Here is a 24342-nt window from a genome sequence, read left to right as displayed (position 1 = left end):
GGATCACTGCAGGCTGTAGGCTTGTCGGAAGAGATGAGTCTTCAGGTTCTTTTTGAAGGTTTCTATGGTAGGCGCAAGTCTGATGTGTTGGGGTAGAGAGTTCCAGAGTATGGGGGAAGCACGGGAGAAGTCTTGGATGCGGTTATGGGAAGAAGAGATGAGAGGGGAGTAGAGAAGGAGGTCTTGGGAGGATCGGAGGTCGCGTGTAGGTAGGTACCGGGAGACCATGTCACAGATGTATGGAGGAGACAGGTTGTGGATGGCTTTGTATGTCAGTGTGAGGGTTTTGAACTGGAGTCTCTGGGCGATAGGAAGCCAGTGAAGGGCTTGACACAGGGGAGAGGCTGGGGAATAGCGGGGGGACAGGTGGATTAGTCGGGCAGCAGAGTGTAGGATGGATTGGAGTGGTGCTAGAGGGGAGTCCAGAGAGTAGGAGGTTGCAGTAGTCGAGGCGGGAGATGATAAGGGCATGCACTAGCGTTTTTGCAGTGTTGCGGTCAAGGAAAGCACGGATCCGGGAAATATTTTTGAGTTTGAGACGACAGGAGGAGGCAAGGGCTTGGATATGTGGCTTGAAAGAGAGGGCAGAGTCGAGGATCACCCCGAGGCACCGGGCGTGTGGGACTGGGGATAGTGAGCAGCCATTGACATTGATGGATAGGTCTGGTGGAGGGGTAGAGTGAGATGGGGGAAAGATGATGAATTCTGTTTTGTCCATGTTCAGTTGTAGAAAGCGAGCAGAAAAGAAGGCTGAAATGGCAGACAGACAGTGCGGGATTTTGGTAAGCAAGGAGGAGAGGTCAGGTCCGGAGAGGTAGATCTGCGTGTCGTCAGCGTAGAGATGGTACTGCATACCGTGGGATTCTATGAGCTGTCCCAGGCCGAAAGTGTAGATGGAGAAGAGTAGGGGTCCTAGAACAGAGCCTTGAGGAACACCGACTGACAAGGGGCGAAGTGAGGAGGTGGTGTGGGGGAGGGAGACACTGAATGTTCGGTCTGTCAGATATGACGAGATCCAGGAAAGGGCCAAGTCTGTGATGCCAAGGGATGAGAGGATTTGTAGCAAAAGGGAGTGGTCTACAGTGTCAAAGGCAGAAGACAAGTCCAGGAGAAGGAGGACAGAGTTTATTTTTTTTTTTATTGGAGGATGATCATGCCAAGAAATGAGAAGTAGTGGTATAGAAAATTAATAAAGTGCTCAGTGCCGTTTTACCTGAAGGGACAGTGGCCGTGTAAGTCCTGTGGAGTGATCACCTCAGCATCCCCTCACCCCGACGCGCGATTCGCCGCCAGCTTATTCTCAGGGCGTCGGAAGTCACTTGGAGGGGCGTCTGAGTTTCTGCACTGTTTTATCCAGATCCTGTGCCATGATTTATGTATAAGCCTCTCTTGACTATGTAAGGTTCAATATAGTGAATATTTTTACCCCACACTACCCAGTGTGCCATGTTGTACATTTATTATCCATTTTGTAACAATGATACAGGAGCATTTAAAGTCACAGTATTCCTGAAATACATTGTATTATCCTGATCTTACTCTGTCATCTACTTTAGCGTCCCTATGCTTGGCATCTCTGCTTTTCAAATTTTTTATATCTAATCATTTTTCTATTTATGAGTGAATAAAAATTCAATATTTTAATACTATGGATCTCTTCTCTACTCGATCCTTCATTTTCACTGTTCGAACTTGTTAAAGGGAACCTGTCACATACAACAGAACATACAACATATGACAGAACATACAACATACAGGCCATGGAGGATGAGTGAATTACTTATTGATTATTGCCAATGTGTTTCTAGGTCCTTCCTTAGGCCAGTCTCACACGTCCAGATAATTCCGGTACCGGAAAAATAAGTACCGGAATTATCCGTGTGTCCGTGTGCTTACGTTGAACATCAGTGTGCCGACTGAGGACCACACGGACCGTGCAGGAGACAGCACTAGAGTTAAGCGCTGTCCCCTGCATGCGGTGCTGAAGCCGGTATTCATCCCTTCTTCCCAGCAGCGTTTGCTGGAAAGAAGGAATGAATAATCTTTTTTTTTATTTATTTTTGTTTTTAAAATAAAGTTGCCGCTTATTACAGTAATGAATATGCGGCTCCACCCCTATGGGAGGTGGAGCCGCATATTCATCACTGTAATGTGCAGCACCACGTGACCACTCATACAGGACAAGCAGCGACGCTGAGAGGATGTAAGCGCAGAGGGAGCTGGGTAAGTATTTTAATGCCAGCGGGGGGGCGCACAGGGGGTGGGAGGGGGCAGATTACCGGCAACTTTATTTTAAAAACAAAAATAAATTAAAAAAAAAGATTATTCATTCTTTCTTTCCAGCAAACGCTGCTGGGAAGAAGGGATGAATGGGGCTTCAGCACCACACGCGGGGGGGACAGCGCTTACAGTAACATCCGTGTGCGGTACGTGTTTTACACAGACCCATTGACTTTAATGGGTCTGTGTGATCCGTGCGCTCCCACGAACACTGACATGTCTCCGTGTTTTCCAAACGGACACACGGTCCGTGAAAACACGCTGACGTGTGCAGAGACACATTGATTTTAATGTGTCTACGTGAGTCAGTGTCTCCGGTACGTGAGGAAACTGTTACCTCACGTACCGGAGCCACTGACGTGTGAAACCGGCCTCAGGGAAACCACAATAAAGATCTTCACCAGCAGAGTAGCACACCCGCAACTTTTCCTGGGTATATTAGTGATGAGCCACCATGCTCAGATATCGAGTTATCCAAGCATGCTTGGTTGCTATCTGATTGTCTTCAGTGTGCTCAAAAAACGTGTTTGAGTCCCCGCAGCTATATGTCTTGCGGCTGTTATGCAATCTCTGCATGTGTTGCAGCTGACTAACAAACAGGCAATCCCTGTTTTGTGCATGTTTTGTGTCTAACAGCTGCGAGACATGCAGGCGCGGGGACTCGAACATTTTTCGAGCACACTGAAGACACTCGGATAGCAACCGAGCATGCTCTAATAACACCTTACCCGAGCACGTTCACTCATCACTAGTGTGTATCAATGTTGGTTTATCCAACCAGCAGCTGGGGTATTGTTATCTAAGGCCATTTATGTGACATGGTCGACCAGAATCATGAGGTAAATAAGCGCGCTAACACCCCATGCCATCTGGTTAATGCCCTATGTGTGCTGTTTGTCACTCCTAGTCCATCTAGTACTTTTGCCAACATAATGTATCTGGGAGCCCCGTACATCAACGAACGTTACTGAGCCTAGAAAGATGCGAGTTTCTGTCATCGTTGCTTCTGCTCTTGTAAAGAAAAGATTATTTCATAGGTAAATCCAGAGCAGTGATTATTCTGCACCATCTTGTGGTCCAAATATGTTAATGCAACAGAAATTTCAGCCAGAGACAAATAGGAAACATAAAGCTGTAATTAAATGGATTCCTTTTTATTTAATATTATCACCCCTTCACAATCGTCAATCCTGCTATCAGCCCTGCAGATCCTATAACTCATGATCAGAACAAGAAAAGGACTTCTCAGAAAGTTAAACAGATCCCCTCCTACACATTACATGGTACCTACAGCAACATAGAGGAAGCAAAAATGAGCACAATCATAAAATATCAAACATTTATTGAAAAATATACATTATAGAAAAAAATATTAATTAAATATTTTAAAAAAATGAAAAAACTAATATGTAGACAAAAACATGAATCAATGATGCATGCAAATTGTCTCTTCAGAGAGGAAGATGACTAGAACTCTAGTGCCACCTATTGGAAGTAGTGATCCTAATGAAACAGACTAGAATAAAAAACAAGTTTCTTGGAATTCTGTGACCCATGCACGGGCAGCATAGATCAAAAAGGAAGATACCGTCTATAGTGTGATAACAGCCACACATATATGGTCCATTTATAAAAATATAAACAATGTGTATATTTGGTAGACGATGCACATGCCGCAATCACATTCATATAAATACAGTTATGGTATATATGAAACCAGCATAGAAATAGTACAATAACTATATATTTAACCCCTTCCCGACCCATGACGCCACGTAGGCGTCATGAAAGTCGGTGCCAATCCGACCTGTGACGCCTATGTGGCGTCATGGAAAGATCGCGTCCCTGCAGGCCGGGTGAAAGGGTTAACTCCTATTTCACCCGATCTGCAGGGACAGGGGGAGTGGTAGTTTAGCCCAGGGGGGGTGGCTTCACCCCCCCGTGGCTACGATCGCTCTGATTGGCTGTTGAAAGTGAAACTGCCAATCAGAGCGATTTGTAATATTTCACCCATTATAACGGGTGAAATATTACAATCCAGCCATGGCCGATGCTGCAATATCATCGGCCATGGCTGGAAATACTAGTGTGCCCCCACCCCACCCCTCCGATCGCCCCCCCAGCCCCCCGATCTGGCCGGTACACTGCTCCGGCTCCCCTCCGTCCAGTGCTCCGCTCCCCCCCGTGCTCTTGTCCGCTCCCCCCGTGCTCCAATCACCCCCCCGTGCTCCAATCACCCCCCCTGCACTCCGATCCGCCCCCCGTGCTCCGTTCCAGCCCCCCCGTGCTCCGTTCCAGCCCCCCGTGCTCCGTTCCACGCCTGCCGCGCTCCGATTCCCCCCCCCGTGCTCCGATCCCCCCCCCCCGTGGTCCCCCCCCCACCCCATCATACTTACCGATCCTGCTGGGGTCCCGTCCGTCTTCTCCCTGGGCGCCGCCATCTTCCAAAATGGCGGGCTCATGCGCAGTGCGCCCGCCGAATCTGCCGGCTGGCAGATTCGTTCCAAAGTGCATTTTGATCACTGAGATATAATCTATCTCAGTGATCAAAATAAAAAAAATAATAAATGACGCCCCCCCCCTTTGTCACCCCCATAGGTAGGGACAATAAAAAAATAAAGAAATTTTTTTTTTCCACTAATGTTAGAATAGGGTTAGGGGTAGGGTTAGGGTTAGGGGTAGGGTTAGGGTTAGGGCTAGGGTTAGGGTTTCGGTATGTGCACACGTATTCTGGTCCTCTGCGGATTTGATAAATCCGCAGTGCTAAACCGCTGCGGATTTATGGCGGATTTACCGCGTTTTTTCTGCACATTTCACTGCGGTTTTACAATTGCGATTTTCTATTGGAGCAGTTGTAAAACCGCTGCGGAATCCGCACAAAGAAGTGACATGCTGCGGAATGTAAACCGCTGCGTTTCCGTGCAGTTTTTCCGCAGCATGTGTGCAGCGATTTTTGTTTCCCGTAGGTTTACATTGAACTGTAAGCTCATGGGAAACTGCTGCTTTTCCGCAGCATGTGCACATACCTTTAGAATTAGGCCATGTGCACACGGTGCGGATTTGGCTGCGGATCCGCAGCGGATTGGCCGCTGCGGATTCGCAGCAGTGTTCCATCAGGTGTACAGTACCATGTAAACATATGAAAAACCAAATCCGCTGTGCGGAAAATACCGCGCGGAAACGCTGCGTTGTATTTTCTGCAGCATGTCAATTCTTTGTGCGGATTCCGCAGCATTTTACACCTGTTCCTCAATAGGAATCCGCAGGTGAAATCCGCACAAAAAACACTGGAAATCCGCAGAAAATCCGCAGGTAAAACGCAGTGCCTTTTACCCGCGGATTTTTCAAAAATGGTGCGGAAATATCTCACACGAATCCGCAACGTGGGCACATAGCCTTAGGGTTAGGGTTGGAATTAGGGTTGTGGTTAGGGTTGTGATTAGGGTTATGGCTACAGTTGGGATTAGGGTTAGGGGTGTGGGGGGGTTAGTGTTGGAGGTAGAATTGAGGGGTTACCACTGTTTAGGCACATCAGGGGTCTCCAAACGCAACATGGCGCCACCATTGATTCCAGCCAATCTCGTATTCAAAAAGTCAAATGGTGCTCCCTCACTTCCGAGCCCTGACGTGTGCCCAAACAGTGGTTTACCCCCACATATGGGGTACCAGCATACTCAGGATAAACTGCGCAACAATTACTGGGGTCCAATTTCTCCTGTTACCCTTGTGAATCTAAAAAAATGCTTGCTAAAACAAAATTTTTGAGGAAAGAAAAATGATTTTTTATTTTCACGGCTCTGCGTTGTAAACGTCTGTGAAGCACTTGGGGGTTCAAAGTGCTCACCACATATCTAGATAAGTTCCTTGGGGGGTCTAGTTTCTAAAATGGGGTCACTTGTGGGGGGTTTCTACTGTTTAGGCACACCAGGGGCTCTGCAAACGCAATGTGACGCCCGCAGACCATTCCATCAAAGTCTGCATTTCAAAAGTCACTACTTCCCTTCTGAGCCCCGACGTGTGCCCAAACAGTGGTTTACCCCCACACATGGGGTATCAGCGTACTCAGGAGAAACTGGACAACAACTTTTGGGGTCCAATTTCTCCTGTAACCCTTGGGAAAATAAAAAATTCTGGGCTAAATAATTATTTTTGAGGAAAGAAAACGTATTTATTATTTTCACGGCTCTGCATTATAAACTTCTATGAAGCACTTGGGGGTTCAAAGTGCTCACCACACATCTAGATAAGTTCCTTTCGGGGTCTAGTTTCCAAAATGGGGTCACTTGTGGGGGGTTTCTACTGTTTAGGCACATCAGGGGCTCTGCAAACGCAACGTGACGCCCGCAGAGCATTCCATCAAAGTCTGCATTTCAAAACGTCACTACTTCAATTCCGAGCCCCGGCATGTGCCCAAACAGTAGTTTACCCCCACATATGGGGTATCACCGTACTCAGGAGAAACTGGACAACAAATATTGGGGTCAAATTTCTCCTGTTACCCTTGGGAAAATTAAAAAATTCTGGGCTAAATAATTATTTTTGAGGAAAGAAAACGTATTTATTATTTTCACGGCTCTGCATTATAAACTTCTATGAAGCACTTGGGGGTTCAAAGTGCTCACCACACATCTAGATAAGTTCCTTTCGGGGTCTAGTTTCCAAAATGGGGTCACTTGTGGGGGGTTTCTACTGTTTAGGCACATCAGGGGCTCTGCAAACGCAACGTGACGCACGCAGAGCATTCCATCAAAGTCTGCATTTCAAAACGTCACTACTTCAATTCCGAGCCCCGGCATGTGCCCAAACAGTAGTTTACCCCCACATATGGGGTATCACCGTACTCAGGAGAAACTGGACAACAAATATTGGGGTCAAATTTCTCCTGTTACCCTTGGGAAAATTAAAAAATTCTGGGCTAAATAATTATTTTTGAGGAAAGAAAACGTATTTATTATTTTCACGGCTCTGCATTATAAACTTCTATGAAGCACTTGGGGGTTCAAAGTGCTCACCACACATCTAGATAAGTTCCTTTGGGGGTCTAGTTTCCAAAATGGGGTCATTTCTGGGGGATCTCCAATGTTTAGGCACACAGGGGCTCTCCAAACGTGACATGGTGTCCGCTAATGATTGGAGCTAATTTTCCATTTAAAAAGCCAAATGGCGTGCCATCCCTTCCGAGCCCTGCCGTGCGCCCAAACAGTGGTTTACCCCCACATATGGGGTATCAGCCTACTCAGGACAAACTGGACAACAATATTTGGGGTCCAATTTCTCCTATTATCCTTGGCAAAATAGGAAATTCCAGGCTAAAAAATCATTTTTGAGGAAAGAAAAATTATTTTTTATTTTCATGGCTCTGCGTTATAAACTTCTGTGAAGCACCTGGGGGTTTAAAGTGCTCAATATGCATTTAGATAAGTTCCTTGGGGGGTCTAGTTTCCAAAATGGGGTCACTTGTGGGGGAGCTCCAATGTTTAGGCACACAGGGTCTCTCCAAACGCGACATGGTGTCCGCTAACAATTGGAGCTAATTTTCCATTCAAAAAGTCAAATGGCGCGCCTTCCCTTCCGAGCCCTGCCGAGTGCCCAAACAGTGGTTTACCCCCACATATGAGGTATCGGCGTACTCGGGAGAAATTGCCCAACAAATTTTATGATCCATTTTATCCTACTGCCCATGTGAAAATGAAAAAATTGAGGCGAAAAGAATTTTTTTGTGAAAAAAAAAGTACTTTTTCATTTTTACAGATCAATTTGTGAAGCACCTGAGGGTTTAAAGTGCTCACTAGGCATCTAAATAAGTTCCTTGGGGGGTCTAGTTTCCAAAATGGGGTCACTTGTGGGGGAGCGCCAATGTTTAGGCACACAGGAGCTATCCAAACGCGACATGGTGTCCGCTAACGATGGAAATAATTTTTCATTCAAAAAGTCAAATGGCGCTCCTTCCCTTCCGAGCCTTACCATGTGCCCAAACAGTGGTTTACCCCCACATGTGAGGTATTGGTGTACTCAGGAGAAATTGCCCAACACATTTTAGGATCCATTTTATCCTGTTGCCCATGTGAAAATGAAAAAATTGAGGCTAAAAGAATTTTTTTGTGAAAAAAAAGTACTTTTTCATTTTTACGGATCAATTTGTGAAGCACCTGGGGGTTCAAAGTGCTCACTATGCATCTAGATAAGTTCCTTGGGGCGTCTAGTTTCCAAAATGGGGTCACTTGTGGGGGAGCTCCAATTTTTAGGCACACGGGGGCTCTCCAAACGTGACATGGTGTCCGCTAAAGAGTGGAGCCAATTTTTGATTCAAAAAGTCAAATGGCGCTCCTTCCCTTCCAAGCCCTGCCGTGTGCCCAAACAGTGGTTTACCCCCACATATGAGGTATCAGCGTACTCAGGACAAATTGGACAACAACTTTCGTGGTTCAGTTTCTCCTTTTACCATTGGGAAAATAAAAAAATTGTTGCTAAAAGATAATTTTTGTGACTAAAAAGTTAAATGTTCATTTTTTCCTTCCATGTTGCTTCTGCTGCTGTGAAGCACCTGAAGGATTAATAAACTTCTTGAATGTGGTTTTGTGCACCTTGAGGGGTGCAGTTTTTAGAATGGTGTCACTTTTGGGTATTTTCAGCCATATAGACCCCTCAAACTGACTTCAAATGTGAGGTGGTCCCTAAAAAAAATGGTTTTGTAAATTTCGTTGTAAAAATGACAAATCGCTGGTCAAATTTTAACCCTTATAACTTCCTAACAAAAAAAAATTTTGTTTCCAAAATTGTGCTGATGTAAAGTAAACATGTGGGAAATGTTATTTATTAACTATTTTGTGTGACATATCTTTCTGGTTTAACAGAATAAAAATTCAAAATGTGAAAATTGCGAAATTTTCAAAATTTTCGCCAAATTTCCGTTTTTATCACAAATAAACGCATAATTTATTGACCTAAATTTACCACTAACATGAAGCCCAATATGTCACGAAAAAACAGTCTCAGAACCGCTAGGATCCGTTGAAGCGTTCCTGAGTTATTACCTCATAAAGGGACACTGGTCAGAATTGCAAAAAATGGCATGGTCTTTAAGGTCAAAATAGGCTGGGTCATGAAGGGGTTAATAAGAACTACCTATGGCCATAGTGTAAAGAGGGGCAGGAGAACACCTCGACGCCTGTGATCTATGTTGTCCATGCTTGGGTCACAGAATTCCAAGAGACTGTATTTTATAGCTCATCTATATAATGTGCAGAGACTTTGACTACATGGCGTTCATACTATTTGGGGCTTAATGTTACTTTTTGTATGTTGTGCTTTCCAGTCTGTTTCATGCATCATTGACTCATGTTTTTGATTTCATATAATTTACTTTATTATGTTTTCTATATTTAATATTTTTGTATAATATTAATGTATATTTTTCAATTTTTTTTATATTTTATGATTTTGATAATTTTTACTCCCTTTATGTCGCTGTAGGTACTATAGAACACTGTACAAGACTGACAGGCAGATCAGTTTCAAGGACGTACCGTCACTCCTAATCCCACATTCAGTATGTGGTCAGTATTTTACATCAGAATTTGTAAGCCAAAACCAGGAGAGGAACAGTATAGTACAAACACATCACCACTTCTGGATTTATCACCCACTCCTGGTTTTGGATTATAAATACTGATGTAAAATACTGACCAAATACTGAACGTGTGACCATTGGCCATTACACATTAGACAAATATTTCTAGTATGTGTAACTTTACCCACCCTGATCTTAGCACATAAATCATGCCCGGAGGCTTTGTAGTTACTCTCAGCATGAATACAGAAAGACAGGATCTGATGCTGCTGAACAGATAATTAGAAATCTTTTCCATATGGAAAAAAACGGACCAAAAATAGATCCGGCACCCTGAAAAAAAACATGACCTGTTCTACCCATATGAAAAAAAAAATGATGTGTAAAACTGGCTTGTCACCGATGTTAATGGTCATCACCTCTATTGAAACAGACATCGAAAATTTATGAGAAAATGATAAGTGAGAAGATTGATGTTGTAAATAAGATCATTAAAAGAGTAGTAGAAGTCACTCGAGTGTCTTACACTCAGCTTCAAGAATATTACTCAGTTCCACGATGAAGGACTGTAAGGACACAGCATTGGACCTTAATTAACCAGACATCTATTTCTAGCAAGCCAGGAAGAATAAGAGTGGTATCTATATGTTGAATTTTGAATTTATGTGTTTATTCCTGGTTGAGCAAGAAAACAGACTTTTGCTTGTGTGTTTTGTAAGTAGATATTTGATGTAACATACAGTGCTCTTGTCCTGGATGACTAGTGATGTTTGCTGATGTGTTAATAATACATTGTCCATGCCAGCCAGTTTCTTGGCATTCAAAACAGAGGAGGAAAATCTATGCAAATACATTACATAATCAAACAATGCGAGTTGGTGTTATCAGCATTACCTGTAAATACTGAAGGAAGGACACTTGTTAACCATAAAAAGAGGTTATATTTCTCTGTAAAAGAGAGGGAGCAGAGAGAGCCAGAGACTGAACCAAGACATCCAGAGAGTCTCTACAGGACAGCAGCCAATACATCATGGCTCCATCACGAGGGACACAGATTTATCATTCTACAGGATGCCAGTTTGTCCATCGACCATCGCGAATCCATGGATACGTTTGGAGAAAGCCAAGATTAGGTCCCGATGGTCGTCTGGCTCCATGGAAATGTTTGGAGAAGCCAGATATTAAACCTTGTACCTGAATGGACTATCATCTTCCTAAGCTTGTAGTGACCTTCTCTCAGTGCGTGCCACAGGTGGGGTAGTCGGTCCTGGAAGATGAAGCCAGGTTGTAACCCTTTGGTCAGCTGCCCTTGTAACTGAATGGACTGTCATCTTCCTAAGCTTGTCATTATCTCCTCTGTGTGTGCGTGCCACAGGTGGTGTAGTTGACCCTTGAAGCTCTGAAGTAACAGCTGCTGTTATCCCAGTAAGTGAGCGGAAGGGTGAGATTCTTATGTGCACCATATTGGGGTATTTTGCTGGGACTGTTCTATGTGTTATCTGCTTGTTTTGTGGTTCAAGAAAGCATTGCCACACTGTTAAACCCTCACCCTATGTTGTCTGAGTAGCATTATGCCCACGTCAAAGGGAGAATGGGCATTCGGTGGGATGATCCCTGGTTCATGTGGTTTCGGCCAGCAGACTGGGGTGCCTGCCGACCCTCCTATGTCTCTACAAGGACTATGTTCAGATTTCAGTCTAAGGCTACTTTCACACATCAGGTTTTTTGTGTCAGGCTAAATCCGGCTAATGTTGTAAAAAACAGATCCGACTTTTTTTGCAAAAAACTGATGCGCCGGATCCGTTTTTTAGCTGGATCTGGTCTTCCTTAATACGCATGTATTTTTTGTGTACCTGGTTCCGGAAGAGAGAGAGATTCCGTCACTGTGCGTTTTTTTCCGCCGGACAAAAAAAGTTGCAGTGGACTTTTTTTGTCCGTCCGCCGGAAAAGACTATTTGGACGGATCCGGAAAAAAAACGGATGAAACGTGTGGCCATCAGGCACAATCTTGCGCTAATACAACTCTAGGGGAGAAAAACATATCCTGTGTAAAAAAAAAAAAGTATCCTTTTTTTTAAAAATTGCCAGATTGTGCCTGAAACAAAAAGCCTGATGTGTGAAAGTAGCCTAAGTGGACCCTGAATTGTTACATACGGCTTCACTTGTTGCTAACAAGGCATCTATGTTCTCAACTAGGAATGGGGAAAACCATGGATGTTCAGGTCCATCGGGTTAGGCCAAACTTTATAAAAAAGTTCTGTTCGAGTCCCAGGACTTAATCCCGAGCACCATACAAATGAATGTGGGGCCCGAACAGCCGGCGGATCACAAGTGGTCCTCTGTGTGACAGCATGGCAAACAGCAGCTCTGACCACCAGTAAGGCTACGTTCAGATTAGCGTTTCCCGACGCTGCGTCGGGAAACGCAGCGGCGACGCACGCGTCATGCGCCCCTATGTTTAACATGGGGGACGCATGCGTTTTTCTTGTTGCGTTTTCCGACACGTGCGTCGTTTTTGACGCTAGCGTCGGACGCAAGAAAATGCAACAAGTTGCATTTTTCTTGCGTCCGATTTTCGTCAAAAATCGACGCACGCGTCGCAAAACGCAGCGTTTTTGCGTGCGTTTGCACGCGTTTTTCCGTGCGTTGCGTCGCCGACGCAGCGGCGCGCAACGCTAATCTGAACGTAGCCTAACAACCGCAGGGTATTACAGTTCCCACGCTGCCACACAGAGGACAGTGTGTGAGCGAGCAGCTGTGAGCTTCAGTAACCTTGATCGTAGCGAGAGTGATCAGCTGTGTGTTTTGCCGTTGCTTATTAACAATGGGGGAACCCTAAAAAAAGTGGGGTCCCCCCTATTTTTAATAACCAGCTAACGCAAAGCAGACAGCTGGAGGCTGATATTAATAGGCTGGGAAGGGCCATGGATATTGGCCCCTTCCGAGCCTAATAAGACCAAGCCTCAGCCGTCCCAGAAATGGCGCATCCATTAAACGCGCCAATTCTGGTGCTTAGACTTGGCTTGGTAATAGGATTGTGGGGTTGATGTCAGTTGTGTAATGTCCGCTGACATCAAGCCCATCGGTTAGTAATGGAGAGGCGTCTCTCAGATGCCTTGCGCTTGTTATCACAAATAGGGGGGGACCCCACTTCTTTTTTTGGATTTTTTTTAAACATGTTGTGCTGGCTAATAACAGCCATGCCAGTACCTGGCATGGCTGTGATGTGGCCGGAAGTGCCCACACCGGAAAAGCTTGTTACGCCATTAACAAGCTTTGACCCAGAACTTTACCATCCGTGTTCACCTATCACTACTCTCAACGTATCACATTAGTCTTGTTATCAATCTGATTTGCTTGAGGCTTCTTTCAGACAGGAGTGATTGCAAGCTATTTTATCTGTATTGTTAGGAACTGATATACAGTGATAATTTAACTCAATAGGACTATTCATATGGCTGTTTTACAGATACCCATTGAAGTCTAAGGAGAGTGCTTAACTACAGATGCATCAATACATAATCACTATTGTAAATAGGTCTTTCTTTGTAGTCTCCCAAGATCTCGATGTCGGTATCTCAATCTTCGCATGCGCCACCTCCAGAGGCCATTTTCCCAAAGGCCACAGCATCACAGCAATAGAAGTCTGAGGGTCGCACCCTTACTCCTCAGATATTGCTGGCCGATACCAATTCTTTTAAAAAATAAATACATAAATAACTGAAATATTATTATGGTACTGCTTGGGCTGTGGAGTTGGAGTTCATTTTGGTGGAGTCGGTATAAAATGGACCGACTCATACTCCTAAAATATATAATACATTGGGTACAGTAGTACAATGCAGGATGTGCTGTAAATGTTTTCATAAGAATTTAGGAAAGTTATGAAATGTCCTATAAACGTCTGTTTTGTTCCTGATCTAAGGAGCATGGCTTTTAGTTGAGATGAATCTGTGCTGCCCGTTATGTACATGTTCAGTTGTGAGGCAGGGCTGTGGGGTCGGGAATCAGGGAAATTGAGGAGTCGAAGGTTTGGCTCAAAATTTCCCAAGTTTCAGAGTTGGAATCTCCCAACATGCTCACTGGATCTACATGTGCACACAGACTGCTCCAATGACTTGTTACCTCATGCTACCATAGACCTATACAGTAATCTAGAAGACCAACTAATAACTCATAATTGGAGCTCTTCTTCGTGTTTAGGGGTTTTGTCTGTGACCCCAATAACAACCAGCATATGCATAAATGCAGTAAATGCAGAACCGGTCTAGAACACATGTGGATCATAAGACCAATGCATGAGTAGGGAAGCAATGTATTTGCAAAATCTACAGATAACATGTATATGTTAATGTCCAAATGTAAACATAACCTCTAACTAAAAGGCTTAGTCCCATTTTGGCAAATTATAACCTATCCACAGGATAGGTGACAACTTACTGATCGCTAGGACCCCAAAATAAATCCTGGCTAAGAGAAATGTCTTGCTACAATGAAGCAATGGCTGCACATGTTCGCCTCCGCTCCATTGTCTATGAGACTACAGGAGATAGCCCCTTTAAAGGGACACTGTCACCTGAATTTGGAGGGAACAATCTTCAGCCATGGAGGCGGGGTTTTTGATTCACCCTTTCCTTACCCGCTGGCTGCATGCTGGCTGCAATATTGGATTGAAGTTCATTCTCTGTCCTCCATAGTACACGCCTGCGCAAGGCAAGATTGTACTTTGTGCAGGCATGTACTACGGAGGACAGAGAATGAACTTCAATCCAATATTGCAGCCAGCATGCAGCCAGCGGGTAAGGAAAGGGTGAATCAAACACCCAAAAACCCCGCCTCCATGGCTGAAGATTGTTCCCTCCAAATTCAGGTGACAGTGTCCCTTTAAGGCCCGTTTGACACATTCAACATTCTTAGACCAAGTACAAATCATGATGTTTAGACTGGCTGGGGGTCTTCTGACCCAAACTCAATTACCTCATAGTCATATATGAGGCTGTTGAGATTAGTTCAGGAGGTCCATGACAAGTCTAGACATCATAGTCCTTCCCCAGTCCCCTGTAAAACTGGCTTATGATCATCCTTTTTTGTTCCTAAAAATAAATTAACACATAATGAAATATAGTTCATGATCCACATAACAGCAAATACTCTGTAGAAGTCATCTCTGGAAAAATGAATATAAATTATGAATACGGTATATACATAGTGGCCATACAGCAGTTTTTCACCATAGGATTGTCCCCTTGCGGAGTCCAAATCTTCCAATCATTGTGGTACATTAATTATTTTACCAGAGTTTTTGCATCTTGTCTTATAGAAAAACGATTCTACACATACAAAATCCGGACTGTGAATTATGCAGCAAATCTGACTTTCTCGGCGGCGATGCATTGCCTAGTAATGGATGGTCATAAATAGTAGATAAATAGTTTAGTGTTATGTTTTGCACACCAAGACGTCTGCAAATGGTCCAAGTAGCGTTTTATTAAATATGCAGCGGATCCATACCAAGTAGGTCGTTGATGGTTTAATGCTTTCAGAAAACGTGTGGTTTTGGTAAGATAACATGTGAGGCATGTACGTGTTTTCTCCTTGCTCCTGGATCCATACTTCATATTTCACATCTCTTACTTTCAAATACTTGAGATTCCATGGGATCTGCCAGGTCACAGACAGCTTTGTTACGCTTGCCTCAGAGCTAGAAGCCTGGCATCTGGATTCCCTTACCTTCCCCGGATATAATCCATTTGCCCACTTCTGCTTCCTAGCACCAGGCTTAGTTTTCACAACGCTTCTTATAGCTTGAATAAGAGAGGTTACGTCAACCTTTGTGTCCTGGTAAATACGGAAAAGCCACTCGGGATTACGGCAGCAAAGATGACGCGGCACTTCCTTGCTTTTTTTTATACGTTCTTGTTCACTGGCATCTAGATGGATAATGCCACCTTGCTCCCATGGCCTTTCAGGATACGTGATTGTATTTGCTATTTCTTTATTTTGCCAGGCAACATACTGGAGTTCCATGCCGGGAAGAGTGGCCAAAGTTTTGTATGGTGTGTAGTGATCTGGGTTTACGCCATAAGGGAAGAGTTCGACCACAGCAGCCCCTTTTGGCAGAAAAAGTGACATAACTAACTGTGCTCCATGCATACAGACAAGCATGGAAGCATTACTGATCAATCGCACAATGTCTGTAAAAGTGTGCTCCTCTAAAGACACTGTGATAGTTTTCATCTGAAACTCCTGAGCAAGAGCCAGGAGTAAATCGGCCTCATTTACAATTAGTCGATCCATTGTTCGGCTGAAGAGAACTATATAGTCTTCGGATGCACTTTGCTCAGTGCTAACATTCAATTTTCCCAATATGAATTTCGCAAAGTGCCTAATTTCATTACCAGACACCAGTATATTGGCCTTTGGACCCTGTGGTTGGACAAAGCCATACTGATACCATGTGGTGATTTTTGTTAAACCAACATAAGACTTGGTGAAACATAAAAGCCTACCCAAACTCTTTAACTGCTCTTTAAAGAGTGGCAGCTTGTTGCTCATAAGCTTGTACAGGTCGAAGTGAGAGCCTTCCACCCAGCCCTCCATAAAGAACAGACGAGAGTCCAGGTCTAGGTCCGGGAATTGCTGCATGGTGTAGAATATGGGCAGAAGGTCATCATGAAACACATGCATGAGGTTATCTGGATTAAACCTGTTCATAATGAGGGCAACATCTGGCACAAACACCGGCTTGGGCATAAATTTCAGGGCAGCAGCTGGAAGCTCAATGAAGTTGAAATATTGTGTATTGTGGTCATCCACTGAAGAGAGGTCTAGCAGAGCAGGCTGGAAGCGTCTAGAACCCAAGCTGGGCAACATGATGGAGGAGTTACTGTGAAAAAAGACAAACTCCTCCGCCTCTGTAGAGTAACAAAGTGACTCAAAGCGACACACGCGATCTGTATGCATCTTACCCATACAAACCATTTTGGTGCCATCTTCCACAAGAGCATATAGAGCTGCCTGATAGTCTATGCGGACCTGTGACAGCTCCTGGGATTGACGGGTAAGGTCCAACTCCTCCTCAATGATAGAAAACTGCTCCCATAACTTGACATATTTCCACAACACTGCAGCCAGGACAGACACAAGCAGAGCATTAAACACAGCGGATATGTTCATTCTGCAGATGTGCTGGGTAAAGATATGCAGAAGGAAACCTAATAGGAGTCACAGTCATCATTAGTCCACCTTAACATAGCAGAGGAAACCTGAGAAAGAAGAAAAAAGGACATTATTAGCCAAAGGAAACATTGTGGTCTAACGCAATGTATATTATGGTAAAAATTACAGTTGTGGCCAAAAGTATTGACACCCCTGCAATTCTGTCAGATAAAACTCAGTTTCTTCCTGAAAATGATTGCAAACACAAATTCTTTGTTGTTATTATCTTCATTTAATTTGTCTTAAATGAAAAAACACAAAAAGAATTGTCCTAAAGCTAAATCTGATATAATTCCACACCAAACATAAAAAAGGGGGTGGACAAAAGTATTGGCACTGTTCAAAAAATCATGTGATGCTTCTCTAATTTGTGTAATTAACAGCACCTGTAACTTACCTGTGGCACCTAACAGGTGTTGGCAATAACTAAATCACACTTGCAGCCAGTTGACATGGATTAAAGTTGACTCAACCTCTGTCCTCTGTGTACCACATTGAGCATGGAGAAAAGAAAGAAGACCAAAGAACTGTCGGAGGACTTGAGAAACCAAATTGTGAGGAAGCATGAGCAATCTCAAGGCTACAAGTCCATCTCCAAAGACCTGAATATTCCTGTGTATACCGTGCGCAGTGTCATCAAGAAGTTTACAGCCCATGGCACTGTGGCTAACCTCCCTAGATGTGGACGGAAAAGAAAAATTGACAAGAGATTTCAACGCAAGATTGTGCGGATGTTGGATAAATTTCCTTGACTAACATCCAAACAAGATCAAGCTGCCCTGCAGTCCGAGGGTACAACAGTGTCAACCCGTACTATCAGTCGGCGTCTGAATGAAAAGGGACTGTATGGTAGGAGACCCAGGAAGACCCCACTTCTTACCCCGAGACATAAAAAAGCCAGGCTGGAGTTTGCCAAAACTTACCTGAAAAAGCCTAAAACGTTTTGGAAGAATGTTCTCTGGACAGATGAAATAAAAGTAGAGCTATTTGGGCAAAGGCATCAACATAGATTTTACAGGAGAAAAAAAGAGGCATTCAAAGAAAAGAACACGGTCCCTACAGTCAAACATGGCGGAGGTTCCCTGATGTTTTTGGGTTGCTTTGCTGCCTCTGGCACTGGACTGCTTGACCATGTGCATGGTATTATGAAGTCTGAAGACTACCAACAAATTTTGCAACATAATGTAGGGCCCAGTGTGAGAAAGCTGGGTCTCCCGCAGAGGTCATGGGTCTTCCAGCAGGACAATGACCCAAAACACACTTCAAAAAGCACTAGAAAATGGTCTGAGAGAAAGCACTGGAGACTTCTAAGGTGGCCAGCAATGAGTCCAGACCTGAATCCCATAGAACACCTGTGGAGAGATCTAAAAATGGCAGTTTGGAGAAGGCAGCCTTCAAATATCAGGGACCTGGAGCAGTTTGCCAAAGAAGAATGGTCTAAAATTCCAGCAGAGCATTGTAAGAAACTCATTGATTGTTACCGGAAGAGGTTGGTCGCAGTTATTTTGGCTAAAGGTTGTGCAACCAAGTATTAGGCTGAGGGTGCCAATACTTTTGTCTGGCCCATTTTTGGAGTTGTGTGTGAAATGATCAATGTTTTGCTTTTTGCTTCATTCGCTTTTGTGTTTTTTCATTTAAGACAAATTAAATGAAGAAAATAATACCAAAGAATTTGTGATTGCAATCATTTTCAGGAAGAAACTGAGTATTATGTGACAGAATTGCAGGGGTGTCAATACTTTTGGCCACAACTGTATCTCAATGACTATAGGGACTGGCATACTGACTGCTGCAATAAAGTGACTCTGGCTCTGCTGAGGGTTGTATCCCTTTGTCCCTCTTTATCCGTATTTGGGCTGTGCAGGGAGCGGAGGTGCAGCATTCACACCTCCATTCCAATCATTGTCTATAGGACTGATGGATAAAGCTGAGCGCTGTACTCGACTGTACACTTACGTTTTATAGACAATGAATGGAGCTTCATTGCTCATCCTTGGCCATTGATTCAGACCCTCAGTGATAATTAAAGTATTCCCTCTCCTATGGAAATGAGATATCTTACTATTGTGGGAATTCCCCTTTAAAGCCTCCTTCACACATCCATATAAAACACGTACATGAAAAAACGGTACTGGTGTTATCAGTGTTTTCCATCCTTGAGTCTGTTTTTACCATCAGTCTCTTTCCGGTATGGATAAAGAAATGACAAAGCACGGACATGTGAAGGAGGCCTAAGGAATAGTCTAGCAGTTAATATGTTTAGAGAATGTAAATGCAAGAACCTGGAGTATCACCGATATTCCTGGTGTTAGGACCACCATCGATCACCTACTATTTGTGAGAGAAAATTATAATAAAGGCCCCCATAATCATTAATGTCACCCAAACCCGCCGTATCTCTATAGGGGAGTGGGGAAATGTTATGGTTAGCCGAATGTACTCGTGGCCAACGGCTACATAATGTAATGAGACCCTAAGTGTTTATTTCCTCCAGTGCCCAATACTCTCCTTGGCAGTCTATGTAATGTCTTGGCATAACGAGGCCTCTGGATGGATAAATACGGGGATCTAGAGTTCAGTACATATGAAGGGGATAAACACTTACATCTGAAATATGGGCAGTGAACCTCGAGTACAGTGCAACCAGTAAACCTCGGGTACAGTGCGCCCAGTAAACCTTGGGTACAGGGCACCCATTAAACCTCGGGTACAGGGCGCCCAGTAAACCGCGGGTACAGCACACCCAGAAAACCTTGGGGTACATTGCGCCCAGTAAACCACGGGTACAGCGCGCCCAGTAAACCTCGGGTACAGCATGCCCAGTAAACCTCAGGTACAGTGCGCCCAGTAAACCTCGGGTACAGTGCGCCCAGTAAACCTTGGGTACAGTGAGCCCAGTAAACCACAGGTACAGTGCGCCCAGTAAACCACGGGTACAGCGCGCCCAGTAAGCCTCGGGTACAGCATGCCCAGTAAACCTCAGGTACAGTGCGCCCAGTAAACCTCGGGTACAGCACGCCCAGTAAACCTCGGGTACAGCGCGCCCAGTAAACCACGGGTACAGTGAGCCCAGTAAACCTCGGTTACAGTGAGCCCAGTAAACCACGGGTACAGTGAGCCCAGTAAACCACGGGTACAGTGCGCCCAGTAAACCACGGGTACAGTGCGCCCAGTAAACCACGGGTACAGTGCGCCCAGTAAGCCTCGGGTACAGCGTGCCCAGTAAACCATGGGTACAGTGCGCCCAGTAAGCCTCGGGTACAGCGTGCCCAGTAAACCTCGGGTACAGTGCGCCCAGTAAACCTTGGGTACAGTGCGCCCAGTAAACCTCGAGTACAGCGCGCCCAGTAAACCTCGGGTACAGCGCGCCCAGTAAACCTCGGGTATAGTGAGCCCAGTAAACCTCGGGTACAGTGCGCCCAGTAAACCTCGGGTACCTGTGAATGGGGGTGGAAGCTCCCCTATCGGGCGCATGCGCGGTTCACGACGACGAGGGATATGTAAAAATCCCCCTAGGCTTGTTGGACTTAGTTGCTCTTATGTCCGAGTGCCGCACCGGCGCTGTCGGACCTTTGTATTATTACCTACGGATGCCACTAACATGATTAATGCTGGCGGTTCCTATGGTTACCAGACCTAAGACGTAGCCGCTCTGCGCATGCCCGGACTACTGCGAACAGCCCCTTGGGACTTTTCCCAGCGCCTGCGCAGTGAACCTACTACCACGCCGGGCTGAATCACCGGCGCCGCTATGCCCCTGCACAGCCGGTAGGTGCTTTTGATATTATTTGTGATTATAAATACCTGGGAACAACGTGAGTATTATCACACTGACCTTGAGAAAGACGCCTTGAGCGTCAATACGCGTGGGTCTTGGCACCCACACAGATCCACTGACCTGATATGCCTGCCAGTTTAGGACCGTCTTTATAGGTGTTTGCACTGGGCTGGGTAAGAGACACCCTAGGATTGATGAGGAGGGTGAATTGGTGGTAACCATTGAGGACTGATGTTTCTTTACCATATCCCCACCTAGAGACCGTGTGTTTGTGGGACCACGCTACTCAGTGGCCCATGTGTACCAATCCGACTGCCCGGTACTTTGGAGCAGTGATTTATACAGTGCGCACATTTGCATTATGTAGGCTATCAGGATCAGTTGTTGTTTATGCTTAATGGTGATAGAGTATTCGAATTAGCTGTGTAAGGTGCATATTTTTGTCAGCATTTATCTGTTATTATGGTGGACCCATTATTCCTATCTATGTTTTTAAATGTCTTTGTGTATGTTGTTCTCTGAATAAAGGCTTTTGTTACTCTTAGTTATATTGTGATGATCCCTATTTTCATGCATACGCTTGCTCTTGTTTGCTGCTACTGTTGTCTGGTATGCATATGGTGATCCCCTTTTGTACCCTAACATTTGGAGGGTGCCCGCTCAAAAAAGTGTTGATCAGTAAACCTCGGGTACAGCGCGCCCAGTAAACCTCGGGTACAGGGAGCCCAGTAAACCTCGGGTACAGGGCGCCCAGTAAACCTCGGGTACAGCGCGCCCAGTAAACCTCGGGTACAGCGCGCCCAGTAAACCTCGGGTACAGCGCGCCCAGTAAACCTCGAGTACAGCGCGCCCAGTAAACCTCGAGTACAGGGCGCCCAGTAATCCTCGGGTACAGGGCGCCCAGTAAACCTCGGGTACAGGGCGCCCAGTAAACCTCGGGTACAGCGCGCCCAGTAAACCTCGGGTACAGGGCGCCCAGTAAACCTCGGGTACAGGGCGCCCAGTAAACCTCGGGTACAGCGCGCCCAGTAAACCTCGGGTACAGGGCGCCCAGTAAACCTCGGGTACAGCGCGCCCAGTAAACCTCGGGTACAACGCGCCCAGTAAACCTCGGGTACAGCGCGCCCAGTAAACCTCGGGTACAGCGCGCCCAGTAAACCTCGGGTACAGCGCGCCCAGTAAACCTCGGGTATAGGGAGCCCAGTAAACCTCGGGTACAGGGCGCCCAGTAAACCTCGGGTACAGCGCGCCCAGTAAACCTCGGGTACAGCGCACCCAGTAAACCTCGGGTATAGGGAGCCCAGTAAACCTCGGGTATAGGGAGCCCAGTAAACCTCGGGTACAGCGCGCCCAGTAAACCTCGGGTACAGCGCGCCCAGTAAACCTCGGGTATAGGGAGCCCAGTAAACCTCGGGTACAGGGCGCCCAGTAAACCTCGGGTACAGCGCGCCCAGTAAACCTCGGGTACAGCGCACCCAGTAAACCTCGGGTATAGGGAGCCCAGTAAACCTCGGGTATAGGGAGCCCAGTAAACCTCGGGTACAGCGCGCCCAGTAAACCTCGGGTACAGCGCGCCCAGTAAACCTCGGTTATAGGGAGCCCAGTAAACCTCGGGTACAGGGCGCCCAGTAAACCTCGGGTACAGGGCGCCCAGTAAACCTCGGGTACAGCGCGCCCAGTAAACCTCGGGTACAGCGCGCCCAGTAAACCTCGGGTACAACGCGCCCAGTAAACCTCGGGTACAGCGCGCCCAGTAAACCTCGGGTACAGCGCGCCCAGTAAACCTCGGGTACAACGCGCCCAGTAAACCTCGAGTACAGCGCCCCCAGTAAACCTCGGGTACAGGGCGCCCAGTAAACCACGGGTACAGCGCGCCCAGTAAACCTCGGGTACAGCGCGCCCAGTAAACCTCGGGTACAACGCGCCCAGTAAACCTCGGGTACAGCGCGCCCAGTAAACCTCGGGTACAGCGCGCCCAGTAAACCTCGGGTACAGCGCGCCCAGTAAACCTCGGGTACAGCGCGCCCAGTAAACCTCGGGTACAGGGCGCCCAGTAAACCTCGGGTACAGCGCGCCCAGTAAACCTCGGGTACAACGCGCCCAGTAAACCTCGGGTACAGCGCGCCCAGTAAACCTCGGGTACAGCGCGCCCAGTAAACCTCGGGTACAGCGCGCCCAGTAAACCTCGGGTATAGGGAGCCCAGTAAACCTCGGGTACAGGGCGCCCAGTAAACCTCGGGTACAGCGCGCCCAGTAAACCTCGGGTACAGCGCACCCAGTAAACCTCGGGTATAGGGAGCCCAGTAAACCTCGGGTATAGGGAGCCCAGTAAACCTCGGGTACAGCGCGCCCAGTAAACCTCGGGTACAGCGCGCCCAGTAAACCTCGGTTACAGGGAGCCCAGTAAACCTCGGGTACAGGGCGCCCAGTAAACCTCGGGTACAGGGCGCCCAGTAAACCTCGGGTACAGCGCGCCCAGTAAACCTCGGGTACAGGGCGCCCAGTAAACCTCGGGTACAGGGCGCCCAGTAAACCTCGGGTACAGGGCGCCCAGTAAACCTCGGGTACAGGGCGCCCAGTAAACCTCGGGTACAGCGCGCCCAGTAAACCTCGGGTACAACGCGCCCAGTAAACCTCGGGTACAGGGCGCCCAGTAAACCTCGGGTACAGGGCGCCCAGTAAACCTCGGGTACAGCGCGCCCAGTAAACCTCGGGTACAGGGCGCCCAGTAAACCTCGGGTACAGGGCGCCCAGTAAACCTCGGGTACAGGGCGCCCAGTAAACCTCGGGTACAGCGCGCCCAGAAAAACCTCGGGTACAGGGCGCCCAGTAAACCTCGGGTACAGGGCGCCCAGTAAACCTCGGGTACAGGGCGCCCAGTAAACCTCGGGTACAGGGCGCCCAGTAAACCTCGGGTACAGGGCGCCCAGTAAACCTCGGGTACAGGGCGCCCAGTAAACCTCGGGTACAGCGCGCCCAGTAAACCTCGGGTACAACGCGCCCAGTAAACCTCGGGTACAGGGCGCCCAGTAAACCTCGGGTACAGGGCGCCCAGTAAACCTCGGGTACAGCGCGCCCAGTAAACCTCGGGTACAGGGCGCCCAGTAAACCTCGGGTACAGGGCGCCCAGTAAACCTCGGGTACAGCGCGCCCAGAAAAACCTCGGGTACAGGGCGCCCAGTAAACCTCGGGTACAGGGCGCCCAGTAAACCTCGGGTACAGGGCGCCCAGTAAACCTCGGGTACAGCGCGCCCAGTAAACCTCGGGTACAGCGCGCCCAGTAAACCTCGGGTACAGGGCGCCCAGTAAACCTCGGGTACAGCGCGCCCAGTAAACCTCGGGTACAGGGCGCCCAGTAAACCTCGGGTACAGGGCGCCCAGTAAACCTCGGGTACAGCGCGCCCAGTAAACCTCGGGTACAGGGCGCCCAGTAAACCTCGGGTACAGGGCGCCCAGTAAACCTCGGGTACAGCGCGCCCAGTAAACCTCGGGTACA

At 46.7% G+C, this 24342-nt stretch overlaps 1 protein-coding gene across 3 annotated transcripts in view; it reads right to left on the bottom strand.

The window, feature by feature from the left end:
- Nucleotides 1-12496: 12496 nt before the first annotated feature.
- POMGNT2 (protein O-linked mannose N-acetylglucosaminyltransferase 2 (beta 1,4-)) overlaps nt 12497-24342 on the bottom strand; it is a 48462-nt gene continuing 36616 nt past the window's right edge. For all 3 annotated transcript variants that reach the window (XM_069730044.1, XM_069730043.1, XM_069730045.1), the window contains one exon: nt 12497-17115. In XM_069730044.1, the coding sequence (XP_069586145.1) occupies nt 15290-17026 (1737 nt within the window). In that variant the 5' untranslated portion in view covers nt 17027-17115 and the 3' untranslated portion in view covers nt 12497-15289. The remainder of the gene's footprint in view (nt 17116-24342) is intronic.

The sequence above is a fragment of the Ranitomeya imitator genome, chromosome 6, assembly GCF_032444005.1.
Source record: "Ranitomeya imitator isolate aRanImi1 chromosome 6, aRanImi1.pri, whole genome shotgun sequence".
In the NCBI taxonomy this organism is placed as follows: domain Eukaryota; kingdom Metazoa; phylum Chordata; class Amphibia; order Anura; family Dendrobatidae; genus Ranitomeya; species Ranitomeya imitator.
The sequence above is the reverse complement of the archived record's forward strand: the minus strand, read 5'-3'. Positions and strand labels throughout refer to the sequence as shown.